This window comes from Rhinichthys klamathensis, unplaced genomic scaffold, assembly GCF_029890125.1.
Source record: "Rhinichthys klamathensis goyatoka isolate OS25496 unplaced genomic scaffold, OSU_Roscu_1.1 h1tg000527l_1, whole genome shotgun sequence".
NCBI lineage: Eukaryota > Metazoa > Chordata > Actinopteri > Cypriniformes > Leuciscidae > Rhinichthys > Rhinichthys klamathensis.
The window spans coordinates 542929-562558 of NW_026607004.1; the positions used below are offsets into that span (position 1 = coordinate 542929).

Below are 19630 nucleotides of genomic sequence, written 5' to 3' on the forward strand. Positions count from 1 at the left end.
GCTTAGACGCCATTCTACTCATAGACAGTGCTCCAGCATATCAACAATGACCGCACCGGTCCGCGCGGACTATGATTGACAGCTCCCTCATGAGCGAGGGCGGGTCTGTGTTGAGACGCTCCTGTCAATCAACAATCGTGGGAGGGGCGTGCGAGCTTGTGACGTCACAGGCTCGAACGGCTCGATTTGAGGCAGGGGAAAACATATAAGGAGATTAAAACAAAACCACTGGATGGATTTTTATCATTATATGATGGTTGTGTACAGACACTGCCAACACACATTTCAGTACAATCAACTTGTAAAAGTGTATGTACCATTATATGACCCCTTTAAGGTTGAGCCACTGTAGTCACTCGGACTATTTTAACGATGTCTTTCATAACTTTTGGGCCGGCCAGTTTCGATCCCTTAAGAAGCCTATGGAGGAGTGATCCAGCTCTCAGATTTAATCAAAAATATCTTAATTTGTGTCCCGAAGATGAACGAAAGTCTTACAGGGTTGGAACAACATGAGGGTGAGTAATTACTGACAGAATTTACATTTTTGGGTGAACTATCCCTTTAACCAATTCTGCACCTCACTCCAAAAGGGTTGCACCATATCACAATCAAAGAAGACATGCTCTAAATTCTCAATATTTGTTTCACAAAAAACACAATTATTCACCTCAAAATTAAACTTCAATCTTAAAAATGCATTAGTAGGATAAATCTCGTTTAAAATTTTGAAGTTCACCTCCTTAGCTTTAGGAGGGAGGGGAAAGACAAATAATTTATCCTAATTTTTTTTATTTCAACCGTATCAGAATCTTTAAGCACGTATTGCCATCTAATTTGGGTTTGGGTAATAAGCCTGTAAAATAAAATTTCTAATGACTTTATTTGTACATTTTTTTATCACAAAAATCATATCCTTCTAAGGAGAGCTGTCTCAGTTCTGGGGAGATTTGAGAGTACAACATGTCTTCTTTAACCATTAATCTTAAAGGAATTGGTATGGCTCTAATCATTCTATTAAAAATATTACCGGTTCACTGTACTTCGAATTTCTCACAAAACTCTCAAACAAATTTCCATTATCATCCAAGAAATGGGCAATAGCCCAAATCCCATAGATTTCCATTCCTCAAGATATACAGATTTTCTGCCAAACTTTATCTACTATTCCAAACTGGAGTGTTGTGAGGCGTGAAGTTATGTTTGAACAATAGTTTCCAATAGAGCAGCACTTGCTGATAAAAGGCTGAAAGTTTAACTGGTAACAAGGTGCACTCAATGTTGATGTTCAGAATAGAAAAAACATATCTTAACTTAATTAATACATTTCACTTTAACTTCCGCTTGTTGTGTCATCATCAAATTTCTTTGGTTTTCAACATACATCATCAAATTGATCCTCATACTTAGACATTCAAAGCATTTTGTATCGGATTGTTTTTGTCACCAGTCTCTGTATCAAAGCTGAAATACATTGAATTACACCTGGTAGGCACATCAACATCAGGCATCCTATCAGCAATAGCCTGAAATGTAAAAACAAGATGATTTACCCAACATTTTACATACCCCTCCTTTCTCAGCAGTTAACATGTCTAACAGTAATTTATTCTGTATAACAGCATCTCTGATTTGTTTCATTTCAGCATTAATCGTTGTCAAAGCATTCTCAGTACTGTTTGCTATTGTTAACACAGTATAGCCCACATGAAAAATAAAATGATAGAAAATAAAACATAAATGAACATAAACCTAAACTTTGTAAAATACTCATTAGCCTTGTTACTACACCAAAATTGTTATAATTTGAACAAGAACTCAGATTTTTCATAATCCCCTAATAACTTCATAAATCTCCCGGTTTGATGTCATACAGTGGTGTATCAGTTGCTTTTCCTTGAGCTCTTTTCACCTGAACATAAATGTTAGATGACAGAAGACATTTCTTTTCAACATGTCATGTTCACACAACTTGGTTGATGGCACTTCTTGTTTAATCCCTTCCATTCCCATAAATGGGGTTTTCCAACCAATATCCAAATCAAACCTTTTTTTATTTTTCAAAAAAAAAGCTATCATCCCCCAGTTATCATTTTATATTGAAAAAAATAAGCACTAGCACTATAATACATATATGGAAATTAGGGATGTGCATCTCCATAGCTGAGGCCGATGCAATACGCATCTCGATGCATAGCCAACGATACGATACATTAAAGATACATATAAGCAGCTACCGATGCGATGCAATACGATTCACTACTATTACGATGTGGTGCGATTCGATTCGATTCAACGCGATTCAATGTAATATGATGCAATGGAGAAAAATATTATGCAATTCAATATGGTATAGATAGTTAACTTTTATTTCTTTTATTCAGACATACAGCAAATCATAAAGTAGCTTAAGTGCCACTCAAGTGTCTTTCATCTTTTTTCACAAAACCAAAAGATTAAATAAAAGCAGGTGCTGTTTTAACATAAACAATTACAAAAATAAAAAACATTTCACAAACATGTCTTTCATAACTGTATTCAAATGTAAAAAAAAAAATTTTTACAAATGAAAAACGTCTCAGGTTACGACTGTAACCATAGTTCCCTGAGAAAGGGAATGAGACGATGCGTCATCGACGCTTTGGGAACGCCCCCAGCGTGAATGCGTCTGAGCATTAATGTCAACTAGTCCAATGGAAAGAATGAGCGTCACGGGCGGGTGACGTCATGACCAGGAAGGGATAAAAGCACATCCGGTGCAAACCGGCAATAGCTTCAAAAATGTCGAAGCAAGCCGATCACAGGGATGCAGGAAGTATGGCAGGGTGACACATCGTCTCGTTCCCTTTCTCAGGGAACTATGGTTACAGTCGTAACCTGAGACGTTCCCTTTCGAGGGAACTCGCGATGCGTCATCGACGCTTTGGGAACGAGAATACCCAAAACGCCAGAATTCTAAGTACCTGAGTGTCAGTCTGTTGAAACTAAGCACTAAGCACCTGAGAACCTGGGGCAGCATCCAGGTCCAAACTGTAAAACCTGACGAATGTGAGCGGTGAGGACCAGCCTGCCGCATCACACACGTCTTGAAGAGAAACTCCAAATAATAAGGCTTTAGAGGCCGCCATACCCCTCGTAGAGTGAGCTCTGACCGCCAAAGGACACGGCTGGTCAGAGTACTCGTATGCAAGTGAAATAGCCTCAACTATCCACTTACTAACCGTCTGTTTAAAAGCAGGAAGACCCTTCTTAGGTGATCCAAAGCAAATAAATAACTGGTCGGACTTCCTCATTGAAGATGTCCGATGAACATAAGTATCCAGTGCTCGCACTGGACACAAGAGGTTCAGCCTTTCCTGGTCCGCAGATGTAAAAGGAGGAGGACAGAAACCTGCAGCACAATAGGCCTCGGAATAATGGTAGGCACCTTTGGAACATATCCATGTTTCGGGTAAGATTGCCTTGGCCATCCCCGGTGCACTCAAGGCAGGTGGGGACCGAAAGGGCCTGAAGGTCTGACTCTTATAGGGACGAAATAGCTAGCAGAAAATAGTATTAAAAGAAAGGAACTTCTCTGAGACCAAATCTAAGGGCTCGAAGGGAGCCCCAGATAGGCCTTCTAGAACTATTGCAAGGTCCCAAGCCAGCACCCTAGTGCAAGTTGCAGGCCTCAGCCTCAAAGTGCCACGAAGGAAACGAGTGATCAGAGGGTCTTGACCCAAAAATGTACTATCCACCAGGGCGTGGAAAGCCGCAATGGCCGCCACGTATACCTTAAGCGTGGAAGGACATAGACCTCAAACAAAGCGTTCTTGCAGAAACTCGAATACTGTGTTTACTGAACAGTTAACCGGATCCCACTGACGCTGGTAACACTAAGAAGTGAAAAACTCTCGAAATAGTGAATATAGTTTCCTCGTAGCGGGAGCTCTGGAGCTTAGAATGGTCTCAACAACCTCGGTTGAGTGAGGGATAACCAGAGTGGACAGTGCGTCGTATGCTGAGATGAGAACAAATCCACTTCTGCCTGGCCATAAACTCCAATATTTGCTCCACCGCCTCGGGGTGGAGTCCCCTGGCCTCAGCCCCTGCCTCGACAGGGTGTCTGCTCCAATATTCTGGCCCCCCTGGAATATACACTGCCCTCAGACAGCGTAATTTCCTGAGGGACCAAAATAATAGGCCACCAACGTGTTGTCTGTGGGTCAAGAACCAGAGTTTCCTCCATATAACCAAGGCGCGGGGATACTGCCGCGTGATCTTGATCGTACGGAGTGGGTTTCCCCTCAGGGAGAACCCTCTGGTCCTGAGCCACCACTGTAAAGGTCTCACGTACAGCAGGTCAAAGGGTATCACATTGAACGCTGCTGCCCTGAGGCCTAACAGTCACTGTTTCAGAACAACACATGATGGCCCCTCAATTCTGGGAGGAGATGTCTCAACGCATTGAAGACGACCATCATCTCTAGGCAATTCATGTGCCAAGCGAGATGATGACTCCTCCCAAGCCCTGAGCTGAGCGGCCTTCCAATACCGCTCCCCAGCTGGTGAGGGAAGCATCTGTCGAGATCACAACTCGATGGCAAAGAGCTCCCAACACCGGACCCTGGGCTAAGAACCAGTGTTTCCTCCATATAACCAAGGCGCGGAGACACCGCTGCGTGATCTTGATCATACGAAGTGGGTTTCCCCTCGGGGAGAACCCTCTGGTCCTGAGCCACCACTGTTAAGGACTCATGTACAGCAGGCCAAAAGGTATCCCGTTGGACGCTGCTGCCACAAGACCCAACAGTCTCTCGAACTGTTTTACAGTGCGTGACTGGCCTAGCCTCAGCTCTTTTGTGGCTGTTAGGATAGCAGCTACACGAACGGGCGACAGAGTGGCCCGCATCGTCACTGAATCCCATACCACACCAAGGAAAGTGGTTCTCTGTACTGGAGAAAGCACACTCTTCTTGGCATTGAGCCTCAACCCCAACATCTGCATATGAGCGAGAACGACACCTCGGTGCCGAACCGCTAACTGTTCTGATTCCGCTAGAATCAGCCAGTCATCTATGCAATTCAGAATGCGTATACACTGCAGCCTGGCGGGGCCAGAGCTGCGTCTACACACTTCATGAATGTGCGGGGTGATAGAGCTAGACCGAAAGGAAGTGCCTGATACTGGTGTTCTTTGCCCCAAAGAAAACCTCAGGAACCTCCTGTGCTGAGGGAGGATGGAGATATGGAAGTATACGTCTTTTAGATCTATCGTGACAAACCAGTCCTCGGATCTGATTTGAGTCACGATCTGTTTGAGTGTCAGCATCTTGGACTTGAGTTCCAGCACCAAACACTCCAACAGACGAAGATCTAGTATGTGACGCAGCTCTCCATCCTTTTTTGGAACAATGACATAACGACTGTAAAGACCCGACGCAATGTCGGGTGAGTACACCTGCTCTATAGCTTTCTTTGCTAACAGGGCCTTTACCTCTTGCTCCATTACCAGAGAGATTACCATTACCCATAGAGATATATTTGGCAGTAGCTTCCGCGCTGCCAGAAATCTACCAAGGGAACCAGCCCCTCGAGGCTGGCCTCTGGTGTAACAAAGACAGCCTGTTTTCGAACCCCCCTCAGAGGGCGCGGTCCGACGCAATGTCGAGTTGACGCTGCGCCAGAAGCTCGCTGGAGAACGCTGCGCCCCGAAGCACCAAGGGTGGCGGGGTTGGCAGAACGGTCCCCTGAGGGCACCGAGATGGAAAGGGCACCGTATAATGAGGTGTACACCATTCCACCCCGGTTGGGGCTGCCCTCACCGGTCTAACGCCGGTGGCGCCAGACCTTTTCTTTTAAGCCGCAGCCTTCTCAGCATGAAGAACGGTCCTGAAGGCTTTGGCTGCTGTGTTGTGTATGAGAAACTAGCCGGCTGGAGCTGCTCACGCCCAGCAGCCCCAGGGGGTTGGACATAGCGAGGGAGAGATTATCTTGTATCTTTCTCCATGATTCCCATCAAATTGAGCCAGAGGTGTCTCTCACGCGTGACCACAAGGGCTGCCATCCCTGAGAGATAAATCTGAGGCCCGACAGAGTTCTCAAACCCCATCGGGCCAAACTCCCTCACTTCTGTCCAAATACCACAGCAGGTCAGCCTGATATGCTTGCAACACTGCTATAGTGTGCAAGCAGGCTCATGCTAGACCCACTGCCATATATGCTTTTCCCACTAGATTAAAAAATAGTTTTCTTTAATGGTTTAGTGAGAGAAGCCGACGCCTTCAGGGACGATACTGAACCGGGAGACAGATAGCTCGCAAGTGTCTGTTCTACCCGGGGTATTGCCCCATAGCCATACTCTCTTAACCCCCAAATATCTGAATATACATGAATGTGGGGCTAAAAGATGAGTAAGGCTTTTTCCATTATCTAGACAGCTCGCTGTGCAGATCGGGAAAAATGGAAGGCCCCGTGATTGAGGTGGAAAAATAGAGGGAAGGAAACTCGTTCAATTTATTTTAAGGACGAGTGCCCCCTTATTTCTGCTGGCCATTAAATATTTAATTTATCTACAGCCTTAGTAAACACCTCCACCAGCTTATTATTATTTTTTATATATACATTCTTTATATATATACACGTTATTTTATATATAATATATAAACTATCATATATATATATATATAGGCTATATATATTTCTCATACGCTGGGGAAGAGATGGCAAATCCACTTCCCCCATGATTGTGTCACTTTCAATGCCCAGCACATCTACCTCCTCTGAGGTAGAGCACTGAAGCATTGATTTCTCTCCCCGGGCGGAAGAGACCGCAGCGCGGGCTTCCGAGACCGGCGAGAGAGCACTGGATCCCTCGTGGAAAGGGAGGAGATAAGATCCGCGGACCCGTCTCCGACCCCGTAAAGAGATCCTATTCGCGATCCACAGGAATGCATTCTCCTGCACCCTGAGAATCGCGAGCCTGGCCACTTTCCTCGAAAAGCGTCAGGCGAGAGCAGAGCATGCGGAGAGGAAGCATCTCGCAATGCTGGCAATCAGCCCCCTCGAAGGCTGACACCGCATGCTCCACTCCCAAACAAACTACACAAAGCTCGTGTGTGTCCCCACCCGTTAAATAACGCGGGCAGGGAGAAGCACAGAGTTTGTAAAGTTGTTTCGCCATAACTCTTCCCAATAATATCGAACAGACAACAATAAATAGACAGAGACAGAGTAACACAGATCGCTTGCTGAGACACAGAAGCTATTGCCGGTTTTCACCGGATGTGCTTTATCCCTTCCTGGTCATGACGTCACCCGCCCGTGACGCTCATTCTTTCCATTGGACTAGTTGACATTGATGCTCAGACGCATTAACGCTGGGGGCGTTCCCAAAGCGTCGATGACGCATCGCGAGTTCCCTCGAAAGGGAACTATTATTGGCAGTCACAGGCTGCTGTAAACCAGATTAACTCAAATGTCCTACTTTAACCCTTAAAGGGGCAAGCATAAATAAATTTGATGGAAAAATGATTCATTGCTATTTTTGTATGTATCTAGACTAAAATGACACAGTTCATGCATTTTTTTCAAAATATGACCTTTATTTTCTAAGTTACACTCTGTATCTCCCGAGATACATTGCCCATTTAGGGTAACATTTTGCAATGTATTCTTTTGTATTATAGTTCTTATGACAACTTTTAAAACATTTAATGAACAATAAATTAGCCACATTTTTTCATGTTATCCATACAACATTAGAAAAATTGGAAAAAACTGAACTTTTTCTCCCAAGATGCATTGCCTATGTAGGATATACATTTAACATTCCATAACTTTTTAAACAGTTCATGTGCCGATTTTTAAAACACCTTTTTCCTGTTTTGTTTTTTTAATTCTACCATCTTCCCTGTGGTGCCCCACACCAGATATATTCTATGGGCAATGGAAGCTGAGAAAACAGTTGCGAGCATTTTGTCCAGTGACCAGGCAAAGCCTCACTTTGCACTTCTGACACATGATGGATGTCTGCCCATCCTGGCACATCCAAAACCTTTATCCTATTCAATATCTGTAGAGAACAGGTCTCAAAACATAAGAATATCTGTGAGTGATCAGCCCTGTTAAATACCCTTATATGGGCAATGTATCCCCCAGGATACAGGCATTCAATGCCTGATAATCAAAGTTGTGAGAAGATTATTTTGAAAATATCAACAAGAACATGTAAAACTATCCTTAAAAAACTATTTTCTAAAACAAAATCACTCTAAAATATCTGTAGAGTATGCGGTTCGTTTTTGGGGAATATGTATTCGATAATTAATAATTCATAATTAATAATTATTCATACGGGTTTGAACCAGATACTTATACATGTTAAATCGCCCAACGAGGGGGATAATCTGTTACCTGCATCTGTATTCAGAGATGTACACAGACAATTAACCACAAAGGATTATCATTAACTGTATATGTACACATATTTTACAGACAGGTTAAAATGAGCTCAATTGTATATTAGTACTCAATCAAAACGGGTTATGACTAAAATATTAACATATCAATTGTCAATTTGTCTAGTATAAATAACTTCTAATGGAATTAATCAACTACCAAATAATCTGTTCGCCAGCGAACTGACCGTACGGTATTCTATCAATCCTCACGAAAGTTATCCTTGTAGAAGGACAAGAAAGGCAATTTCTCAGGCCTCGGGAAAAAACCTCACTTTTCCATAAACAAGATACTGTTTAAGGTATCTTTAATTTGCAAGCTAGTAGCTAAGATCTTTAACATTTAAGTGACTTATATGAGCAAGAGACAGAATCAATAAAATGAACAATGTATTTAATAAGGCAGTACACTACGTATACGGTTGCTAAGCGTTACAAGGAATACAAGTATTTACAAACACAATACAACATCGACGAAGGGAGAATGCATGGAGAGAAGGGAGAGAGAGAAATGAGAGAGATCAAGGAGAGAGAGATGGGAGAGAGAAGATCTGGAGAGATCATGGCAAAAGTCACAAACATCACCTTGAGAGACAGAGCAAATCCCCTGAATGGGGTAAACAGATCTTAAAGCATTTAGATCGATAGGAATTACGATACTTGCATGATTCTTTCTCGTGTGGCTGAGAACGAAAGCGTGCGTGCGTGTGTGTGTGTGTCTCTGTCCTCGCGTCACGCGTTCACGTGGTCTCCCAGAGCGGGCGAAGCGCGTTAGTTTGAATGTCCTTTGAGGTGCAGTTGCCGGTCGAGTTCAGCTGTGTTCATTTTGAGACCTCGAAAAGATAAAAGAAAACTTGAAGAAAACAAACAAAGAAAAGATGGATCATCACATGAACACGAGGTCCCGACGGACGAAGAGGATCACATGATGAAGCGTCGAAGGGAGGTAAGAGGTAGGAGAGTAAGAGCGAGAGAGATTGGAGGTTCAGTTCTCTTAAAGGAACTGAAATCCAAGCCTCTCTGGAGCGAACTGGCCAATGACATGCACCAAAGCTTTTGGCTGCAGAATTCCCTTTGTCTTGTCGAAGCTCGATTTATCACAGTGTCAGAATTGGTCCTTCCTATCCCAAAAAGCTGGTGCACATAGAATCATACACTTTACTATAATCTTCTGTATCTGACCAAATCAATTGGACCGAGAGAATTAAAATGGTACCAAACAAAACATGTACACATGATAGGAATACAAAGATACATCTTTCTGCATAATTACACATACTTATGTTTCATTTAATACTCCGATAAAATCACAGATATCCCACTATGAAGTGGGCAAGCAGGTCCACTTAAAAACATCTCAACTATATCTCGGTAAAGTCTTTATGAGGAGTTTAATGAAAGATTCATGTGGGTGGGTGGGTGTGTGTTGTTGTCTGTTAAACCTCTGTGTGCCACAAAGTTGTCAGTGGGGCAATTAGTACTCAGACTCTGCGGTGCCAGGCCGTAGTTATGGACCAGAGTCAGAGAGGTTAGGAGCATTTTGACCATCCGGACAACGCAGATACCCTACATATCATAATCGTGCAAAATATAAAAACACTTAGCTCATGGCCAGTGTCTTTGTCCACGTATGCTGCCATTTTGGATTTTGATACAAATGTTTGGAATGTTAGCATAAAGTCACATGACCTGATTACATGACCCATCACCCCATCAGTGTTTCTCATCAACTGCAACCACATAATGCCCCTCCCCCCATAGCCTGTTAAATGACTGAATCCCCCAAGATACAGAAACTCTTTAAGGGTTAAGTTTTAAAGGTGGGTGACTCTCAGTGATACGTAATTCAATGTTGTGATACGTCATATTCACGTAGCAGCTGCAGCAGACGTGATGGTCGTGATGAGAGAGTAAACTTGAGCAACAGTTCAGAAAGGAGAAATCAATCTAGTCGACCTGGACGCGCGAATGAGGCAAAATCGTGTCCATCGCACCGCGCTAAACGCGTCTCGCGCCGCAGGACAGGACCTCCAGACCCGCGTCAACGCGTCTTTACATTCACTTAACATGGAAATCACTCGCTACAGACGCTCAATTTGCGTTCGGTGTGAAGTGAACGCAGGAATTACATAATAAAATATTGGTCACAAATGATTGGTCACTTTCTAAATAGTAAAAGAATAGCGCATCTACTAATAATTATATATGAATAAATCGTTTTTTTACCGATGCAGATGTTAGAAACGATGCATCGCATCGTTAGCTTTTATGCCGATGCACCGATGCGAATTGGTGAATCTTACCATCCCTAATGGAAATGTATTATGTAATATATTGTATTATATTTTGAAGTATATTCCCATATATTTTTGTTCCATGAGGGAAAGGTGTGTGTCTCTGTGTCTTCAGTCTCTATAGCGGCTCCTTATTCACCATCAGTTGATCCTGAGGAAACTGAACTGACGTCTAAACACTGAGAGTCCTACAATAAAACACACAGACAGACACATACGAGTATGAGACATTACTGAGTCACATCAAATTAGGAAATATCTACAAACATGAACTCAACCAAAAGCTGTTAAATACCAACAACTAACTAAAATCTGTTTAAAAATTAAATATTGATATTCTTTCAGGCCAGCCTCATCAAAATAAGCAGAATTAAATTCATATTAATGCAATTTATAGTACAAAAACTTATACTCAGCTAAAGCATAATTTATTTACATATGAAGCCTGTTTATTGCTTTGCTCTCAAAAGAAGGATATTGTAGCAAAATGAGAAAACGAGACCTTGCCTGACTTCCGAGGTTGTCTATGAAAGCCTGAATAATTATTTTTATTTGAAGGACTTGAGACGGTTATGCCGGGAAAATCCAAAGGAAGCTATCATAATTAGTTTGCATCTAGTGTGGCTGCAGTTCAATTAACAGCCACCGGTGAAGCTAATAACAAGGTTTTGACTTCTACATATAGTCCCTTTTAAAAACATTGATCTGACTCACAGCAGATTATTCAGTTTTTCCAGTAAATACTGTAGAGTAGAGACTCTGACTCGTTGATAGTTTATTAAGAGACAGATCCAGTTCTCTCAGGTGTGAGGGGTTTGATCTCAGAGCCGAAGTCAGAGCAGCACAACCTTTATCTGTGAGACAACAATTCATCAACCTGCAATGAACAAACACACTGTTTAGCAACAACTTAATTATAAACACCAGTGAATCTCAGGTCAGTCAGATCATTATACTTCAGTTTCTCTAATCTGCAGTGAGGATCCTCCAGTCCAGCAGAGAGAGCAATGACTCCTGAGTCTCTGATTTTATTCTGAGAAAGATCCAGTTCTCTCAGGTGTGAAGGGTTTGATCTCAGAGCCGAAGTCAGAGCAGCGCAACCTTCATCTGTGATGCCACACTGACACAACCTACAGAGAACAGACATTTTTCACCCTTTGAAAACTACAGACTTAAACTATGTCACAAACTTTCAGAACTGAAAGTCAAAGGTGCTGAAAAGTTCAGAACTGTCACAAAGGTACTATGACAGAATCCATGTTTAATTCCATGTTTTACAATCAATAGTTTATTACTGGTAAACGTACGATTTGGTATTTCTTTGGCACTTTTATGTTCATGTTTTTTTTTGTTTTGTTTTTTTAAACTAGCAGATTAAAAAAATTATTACTATTTGTTATATGAATAATAAACTATAAAAAAAGATATTACAGTGTATTACATTCTGTATTACAATTACATTTTTTAAATTATGTACAATTATCTCAAAGATATAAATGATCTCAAAATGTATTGTTTACAATTATTTACATACATTTTTAGATACACTACCTTTCAAAAGTTTAGGGTTTAATGTTTTTAACATAGAAAAGTCTAAGGCTCTGGTTTTTAAGTAGCATTTAAGTAGCTTATTTTTTAACCGTGCCTTAAAAAACATTACTTGTGTGACAAAACAATGGCCCTGACAAATCAAACAGCTCAAACATGCATTTTAGTCTAGCACTATAGGCTTAAAGGAGAACTCCGGCGCAAAATGAACCTTTGGTCTAATTACACATTGTTACCTAGTCAACCGTTATCTGAGATTTGTTTTCATGATTATCGAATGTAAATAGTTTTATCTCTAAAAACAGTTTAGCCTATAAAGCTAGTATAACGCTAGTATATTGGGCATGGAGTAATGACAAATAAAAATAGCTTGTTAATACCACTAACAAGGCTCAAAATAGCCCCACACTAACACGGTAGCATAATGAGGGTCCCTACCTTCAAACCGAAGCATTGAGAACTTTGTTAGTGTCCAGACAGTTTAATAAGAAGATATTTTTTACATACAGTCAACTTCGCGTATACAGGCAGAAGCCATCTTTGGATCGGCGTTCGTAGATCGACTGGTAGAGACTCTTTTTCAAAGATGGCTTCTGCCTGTATACGCGAAGTTGACTGTATGTAAAAAATATCTTCTTATTAAACTGTCTGGACACTAACAAAGTTCTCAATGCTTCGGTTTGAAGGTAGGGACCCTCATTATGCTACCGTGTTAGTGTGGGGCTATTTTGAGCCTTGTTAGTGGTATTAACAAGCTATTTTTATTTGTCATTACTCCATGCCCAATATACTAGCGTTATACTAGCTTTATAGGCTAAACTGTTTTTAGAGATAAAACTATTTACATTCGATAATCATGAAAACAAATCTCAGATAACGGTTGACTAGGTAACAATGTGTAATTAGACCAAAGGTTCATTTTGCGCCGGAGTTCTCCTTTAAGCCTGGTCTATGAAACTGGGGGTATTATTCTCAACAAGGCTGCATTTATTTGATCAAAAAGAGTCAAATATTGTGTAAAATTATTTTCAAATATAAATTAACTGTTTTTTTATTGTATTATGTGTTAAGATGTTTCCTGTGATCAAAGCTGAATTTTCAGCATCATTACTCCAGTCTTCAGCGTCACATGATCCTTCAGAAATCAGTATAATATGATGATTTACTCCTCAAGAAAGATTTATGATTATTATCAATGTTGAAAACAGTTGTGCTGCTTTTTGTGGAAACTGTGATAAATTTCTTCCAGGATTCTTTCATGAGTAGAAAGTTCAAAAGAACAGCATTTATTTGAAATAAAAATTTGTGACATTATACATTTCTTTACACTCACTTTTGATAAATTTAATGCATCAACTTTAGAACGGTAGTGTAAATTATGACTGTGACACAGCTGTGTAATTTCCACCACAACTAAAGGTTCTCAAATAATGTTTTTTAATTAGTATACTTTTTTTTACCAAGGAAACAACATCAGTGAAGAGTATTTTTATTGTGCATTATTTCTAATCATTATTATATATTTTTAAATATTTAATTAATTTATGAAAACTCAGAACATGAAAGACAGGAACATAAACTTACAAACAGTGGTCTACAGGAAACAAAACTTGACAAAGACACATGGCAAACATGAGGGCTAAATAAACCACAAGACTAATGACAAGACAAGGGACACCTGTGAACAATGAACCAATTACAACATGACACATCAGACAAGGGAACACATGGCAGGATCACATAACAAACAGGGAATCACATGACAAGACAAAGGAACATGACATGAACAAAACCAAAACATGAGGACAATGACTAAATGTACAGTAATCAAGATGTCAATTGTTCTCTATGCAAAAGTGCCTTTAGATAAAGATACACCCTATTACTAATATATTTATCTGAAGTATATTTTTTTTAGACTTCATGAAGTGACAAATTATGCTGTAAAAATGTTTATTTACTGTGATGCGGTTTATCACAGAATAATGTATACCGGTAATGTGTATAAATGTTATATTACTGACATTTAATAAAAATTAATGTTCTTGATAATGATCTTACCTCAGTTTCTCTAGTACACAGAGAGAATCTTTCAGTACATCAGAAAGGAGCTTTAGTCCCAAATCTCCAATCTTATTTTCAGTGAAATCCAGTTCTCTCAGGTGTTCAGGGTTTGATCTCAGAGCTAAAGCCAGAGCAACACAACCTTCATCTGTGACACCACAATGGTACAGACTGCCAAAAGAAAAATTAAGCTCTTTTAGTAGTTTTTACTGATATGTTCTTATTAAATATATCTGTCTGTAAATATCATTAGGTTATTTAGTTATGCGCCACTGTGTATGTAAATGTGATTTATTTGGCCAAGTTTATGAAAGTCTATTAAAGCAAGTAAATAAAAATAAATAACCAACAAATAAAAACAGTCCATTACATAATATTCAATTATTCAAGTCTTGACTGTGACAAACACTTTGGTGAGTTTTTATAAATAATTTTATTACATTTAATTTTTCTCAAAATATCTTCACAGATATATCAAATATCATGATATTAAATCAAATTTTCAATCTGGATTTTTAATTTAATTTGTTTTATAACCAGAAAATATTCTTAAGAATTAATTTTTCTTTTTGTATATGAAAGTCATGAAAAACATCAAAAAGATCTTACTTCAGTTTCTGCAGTTTACAATGAGGATCCTTAAGTCCATCAGATAGATGCTTCACACCTGAATCTCCTAGTTTATTCTCAGACAGATCCAGATCTCGCAGGTTTGAGGGGTTTGATCTCAGAGCTGAAGCCAGAGTGATACAACCTTTATCTGTGATATTACAGTCATCCAAACTGTAGAGAGATTGAAAACAATACATTTAACACAGTAACAGTAAAAACAGTCTAATGAGCCTCTTGCTGCGAATACAACAGTTGTTAAGTTGATGGATAACCTGTAGCATTGCACAGTGGTTCCAGGGCCTTAATTTTCCTCGTCTATTATTTATAAATATCATGTATGAACTTACTATTTTGTTATATATTTAAATTATTTCTCTAGGGATGCCATGTATTATTATTTGATATCAGTGATACTGATAAATAATAATAAGAATTAAATTTTACAGAACAACAGTAATATTACAATAGTAATATTCATGGCTGTCTTAATTTTTTTTATTAAAAATGTTAAACCACAGTGGTCTCAAATATCCAAATATGGCATCAGGTTGTCGGTTATAGGTTGCATCACTACTCACCTCTCAAGTCATTAAAAACATGAGTCAGTACTAACAGAAAATCATAGATCCACCAGCATGAGGGCCAGCACTCTGTATGTAAAATGTTTTAAAAGATCATCTGTCACTTACTGTACTGATCTGGATTCTTTAATCACAGGAAGCAGTTTCCAAAGGCCTATATCTGTAATATTTTCTTTTGCAACAAATTTATTCAGCTCAAACACATCCATCACTTGCTCTAATGTCAACAAGACAAAGACAAAAGCTGACCACTGAGAACAGGAGAGTTTGACTTCAGCTAATGTTCCAGATTTCAGAAACTGTTGTATTTCCTCCACTAGTGAAGGATCACCCAGTTCATTCAGACAGTGGAACAGATTGATGGATTTCTCTGTAGAGCAAATGGTCCTGATCTTCTCCTTGATGTACTCAACTGTTTTCTCATTGGTGTCAGATCTACTTCTTGGCAGAGTCATTAATCCTTGTAGGAGAATCTGATGAGAGTCCACTGACAGACCCAGAAGAAACCGCAGGAAAAGATCCAGATGTCCATTTTTCTGTAGAGCCTCATCCACAGCTCTCTGATGCAGCTCAGATAATGAAACATGTTCTTCTGATGAATGGAGTTTTAAACAGTCCTTAACTTTAGACCGCAAGCTCTGTTTGGTGTTTGGGTCAAACACATTTATGCTGAAGTTTGTAAAGGAGAGATGCACATATAGAGCCGCTAGATGTTCCTGAATGCTCAGATGAACAAAGCAGAAGACTTTCTTCTGATACAAGCCAGACTCCTCTCTGAAGATCTGAGTGCACAATCCTGAGTACACTGATGCTTCTCTCACATCAATGCCACACTCTCTCAGGTCTTCCTCATAGAAGATCACATTGCCTTTCTCAAGCTGCTGAAAAGCCAGTTTCCCCAGTTTGAGGATCATGTCTTCATCTGTCACTTTCTTCTCATAGTCCTTCTCATGTTTGATGTTGGTCTGAAGGATCAGGAAGTGTGTGTACATCTGAGTGAGGGTCTTGGGAATCTCTCCTCTCTCTGCTTCGCTCAACATCTTCTCCAGAACAGCGGCTGAGATCCAGCAGAACACTGGGATGTGGCACATGATGTAGAGGCTCCTTGAGGACTTCAGGTGTGTGATGATTGTATTGGCCAGACTCTGATCACTGACTCTCTTCCTGAAGTATTCCTCCTTCTGTGGATCATTGAAGCCTCGTACCTCTGTCACTCGATGGACACACTCAGAGGGGACGAGATCGGCTGCTGCTGGTCTGGAGGTGATCCAGATGAGAGCAGAGGGAAGCAGATTCCCCACAATGAGGTTCGTCAGCAGCTCGTCCACTGAGGCTGATTCACTTACATCACACAACCTCACATTGCTCTGAAAATCAAGAGACAGACGACACTCGTCCAGACCATCAAAGATGAACAACACTTTATATTTGTCACTGGATATTTCCATTTCTTTTGTTTCAGGAAAAAAGACATGAAGAAGATCTGAAAGACTGAGTGTTTTGTCCTTCATCAGATTGATCTCTCTGAAAGGAAGAGGAAATATGAGCTGGACGTCCTGATTCTCTTTCTCTTCAGCCCAGTCCAGGATGAACTTCTGCACAGAGACTGTTTTTCCAATGCCAGCGACTCCCTTCGTCAGCACAGTTCTGATGGGTTTGTCTTGTCCAGGTAAAGGTCTAAAGATGTCATTGCATTTGATCGGTGTGTCCTCTGTTGCTGCTCTCCTGGATTGTGTCTCAATCTGTCTCACCTCATGTTCAATACTGATCTCTCCACTCTCAGTCTCTGTGATGTAGAGCTCTGTGTAGATCTCATTCATGAGTGTTGGGATTCCCCGCTGTGCTGTTCCCTCATACAGACACACAAACTTCTTCATCAGATTTGATCTAAATGTGTTGAGGACTTCAGCATGATTCGAGTGATGGCTGTAAAATCAATACAACAGAATATAAGTACAAGAGGTACATGTATAGAGCCATAAAAAGAGAAGGCTATTTTGTTTTCTATATAATATATTATATATAGCCTAATGCAGAACGCCTACTTGTGTTTATACTGATTTTTGTTATTTGTCAAAATACTGTATTTTACCTGATGCCAGGATAAGTGCTTTCATCAAATTCTTGTGGTTTTTTCATAGACGCGTCATATTTTCTTTTTTTACAGACGGGTTCTGTTACATCTGGTCCGGGTCGCAGGATTCGTCTTAAACAGCATGAAGTAGAACAGCAGAATAATCAGATACTTTGAAAGTGAATTGTGCTACCAACTGTTTTTACACTTAATATTCAACAATATTTTTGATCTGCCTGCATTAACACCATTATATGAGAACTGAACTGAGCTGGACAATGATATCAGTGTTTTCTCCAGAGCAGCTGTATAGATAAATGAACTAAATTAATAACTTTTTTACAACAGAAATGAACCATCATTGAACATTGACTATGACGATGTTTTCTTCTAGATCTGCTGTACAGCCTAAACAAACTTTGTTGCGTTATTTTCCTGTTATCTCTGTAAAGCTGCTTTGAATCAATCTGTACTGTAAAAAGTGATATATAAATAAAGGTGACTTTTTACATTAGAAATAGGCTATATAAAAAGGATAGTTTCAAGTGGTGATAAAATGCTAATGCTAATAAACATCACAATCTGATTATCTGTTTCTATGATGACAAGCAGAGTTAGTGTCCCAGTCACACCACTGAGAATGGCCGAAGTTACACATACGGTGTTACACTCAATTGAGGCTAAAGCAAAGGTTTTTTGATTACTCGCTCACTCTTGAACGTCTGGCGCGAGTGATTTCAATGTTAAGTCAATATAAAGATGCGTTTACGCGCGTCTAGATGTCCTGTGGCGCGATTGAGGCGTTTAGAGTGGTAGACGCGCGAATGAGGCGAATTGACTACCACCAGAGGCGGCGCCAGGGGGGGTCTTGGGGGGTCTCAAGACCCTCCCAAAAAATGCTTTGACCCCCCATTTGACCCCCCACCCCCTTCCTGATTAAAAAAATATATATCCGGGATAAATATTTAAAAATGTTTATCTTCAAACTACGCAGAACAATAATAATTAATAATTTATTCGACGTACAAAATATATAAACATAAGAATCACGTTCCCTCTAAGCTGCGCGCGTGCGCGGTCGTGCACTTCTGATTTCGCGGCCGCGCAGAAAAGAATAATATGCCACGCAGAGGACTGACGCGAAATGTGTGGGGAAATTCATTTGATTGTATGTGAGAAATAATTGCAGTGCTCAAACTGGTGAGTGCAGTTAACAGGTTTAAAAGAAAGAGAATGATGTGAGCGCGTGTGATTGGCAGTGAGTCGTGTGTGCGGACCAAATAGCCTATCTCAATACGAGAGGCGACGAGAAACGCAAAGACATGTGAAATAAAATCACAATATCATGTTTTAAAGAAGAGTGGTTTGATTAAAGTGGTGGAAATAACGGATGATGGACACAGAACGGTAACAATTACACACACCCACCCGCGTGCAAACTCAAAATACATCATTAGTTTACATAGATTTAAATAGTTTCAGGCATGGTTAGATTAGGCTACTATAAAAGAGTTCACATATTGACTTTTCTTGAAAATATTTAGCTATTAGATCTAGCTATTTACAGTAAATGCTTCAGTTTGTTTTCATATTATAATAATATAATATGAAAACAAATTGAAGCATTTAAACTATCACTTCAAATACTTCAATTCATTTTTTTATATTATATTATATTGGGCATATATTTTATTATATTATAAGCCTAAATAAAGAATCTCACAAGGGTATTGTTTAGGGCTCATTGCCATTAAAAAGTTTGAAACCCCCTGCTAAAGAAAAATATAGGCTAGGAAATTCATAAGCTATAAACAATCATTTAACTTTGATGGTTTAATGCTGCCTGTACAATTAATTGACTGTACAAAAACACTTTATGGTTTTCCTAAACCATCTCAGTGTAACAGCTTAATTTTCTTTCATAATATATTATATTATTGTAAAGAATTGAACTGTCCTGCAGAAGATTTTGTAAATAATTTTTCATAGGATTTCTTAGTAAAGACTGGAAACAGAGGA

General features: G+C 39.9%; 1 protein-coding gene across 2 annotated transcripts in view; it reads right to left on the reverse strand.

Moving 5' to 3' along the window:
* Positions 1-19630, reverse strand: part of LOC130073165 (NACHT, LRR and PYD domains-containing protein 12-like) — a 41522-nt gene that overhangs the window by 17863 nt on the left and 4029 nt on the right. The window contains exons 5-11 of one of the 2 annotated variants that reach the window (XM_056238601.1): positions 17630-17743; positions 15646-17463; positions 14954-15127; positions 14342-14515; positions 11689-11862; positions 11447-11609; positions 10756-10920 (exon numbers count right to left, since the gene is read on the reverse strand). In XM_056238601.1, the coding sequence (XP_056094576.1) occupies positions 11453-11609; positions 11689-11862; positions 14342-14515; positions 14954-15127; positions 15646-17463; positions 17630-17743 (2611 nt within the window). In that variant the 3' untranslated portion in view covers positions 10756-10920; positions 11447-11452. Of the gene's footprint in view, positions 1-10755; positions 10921-11446; positions 11610-11688; positions 11863-14341; positions 14516-14953; positions 15128-15645; positions 17464-17629; positions 17744-19630 lie in introns of those variants that run through there. The other variant, XM_056238600.1, reaches the window with a different exon arrangement.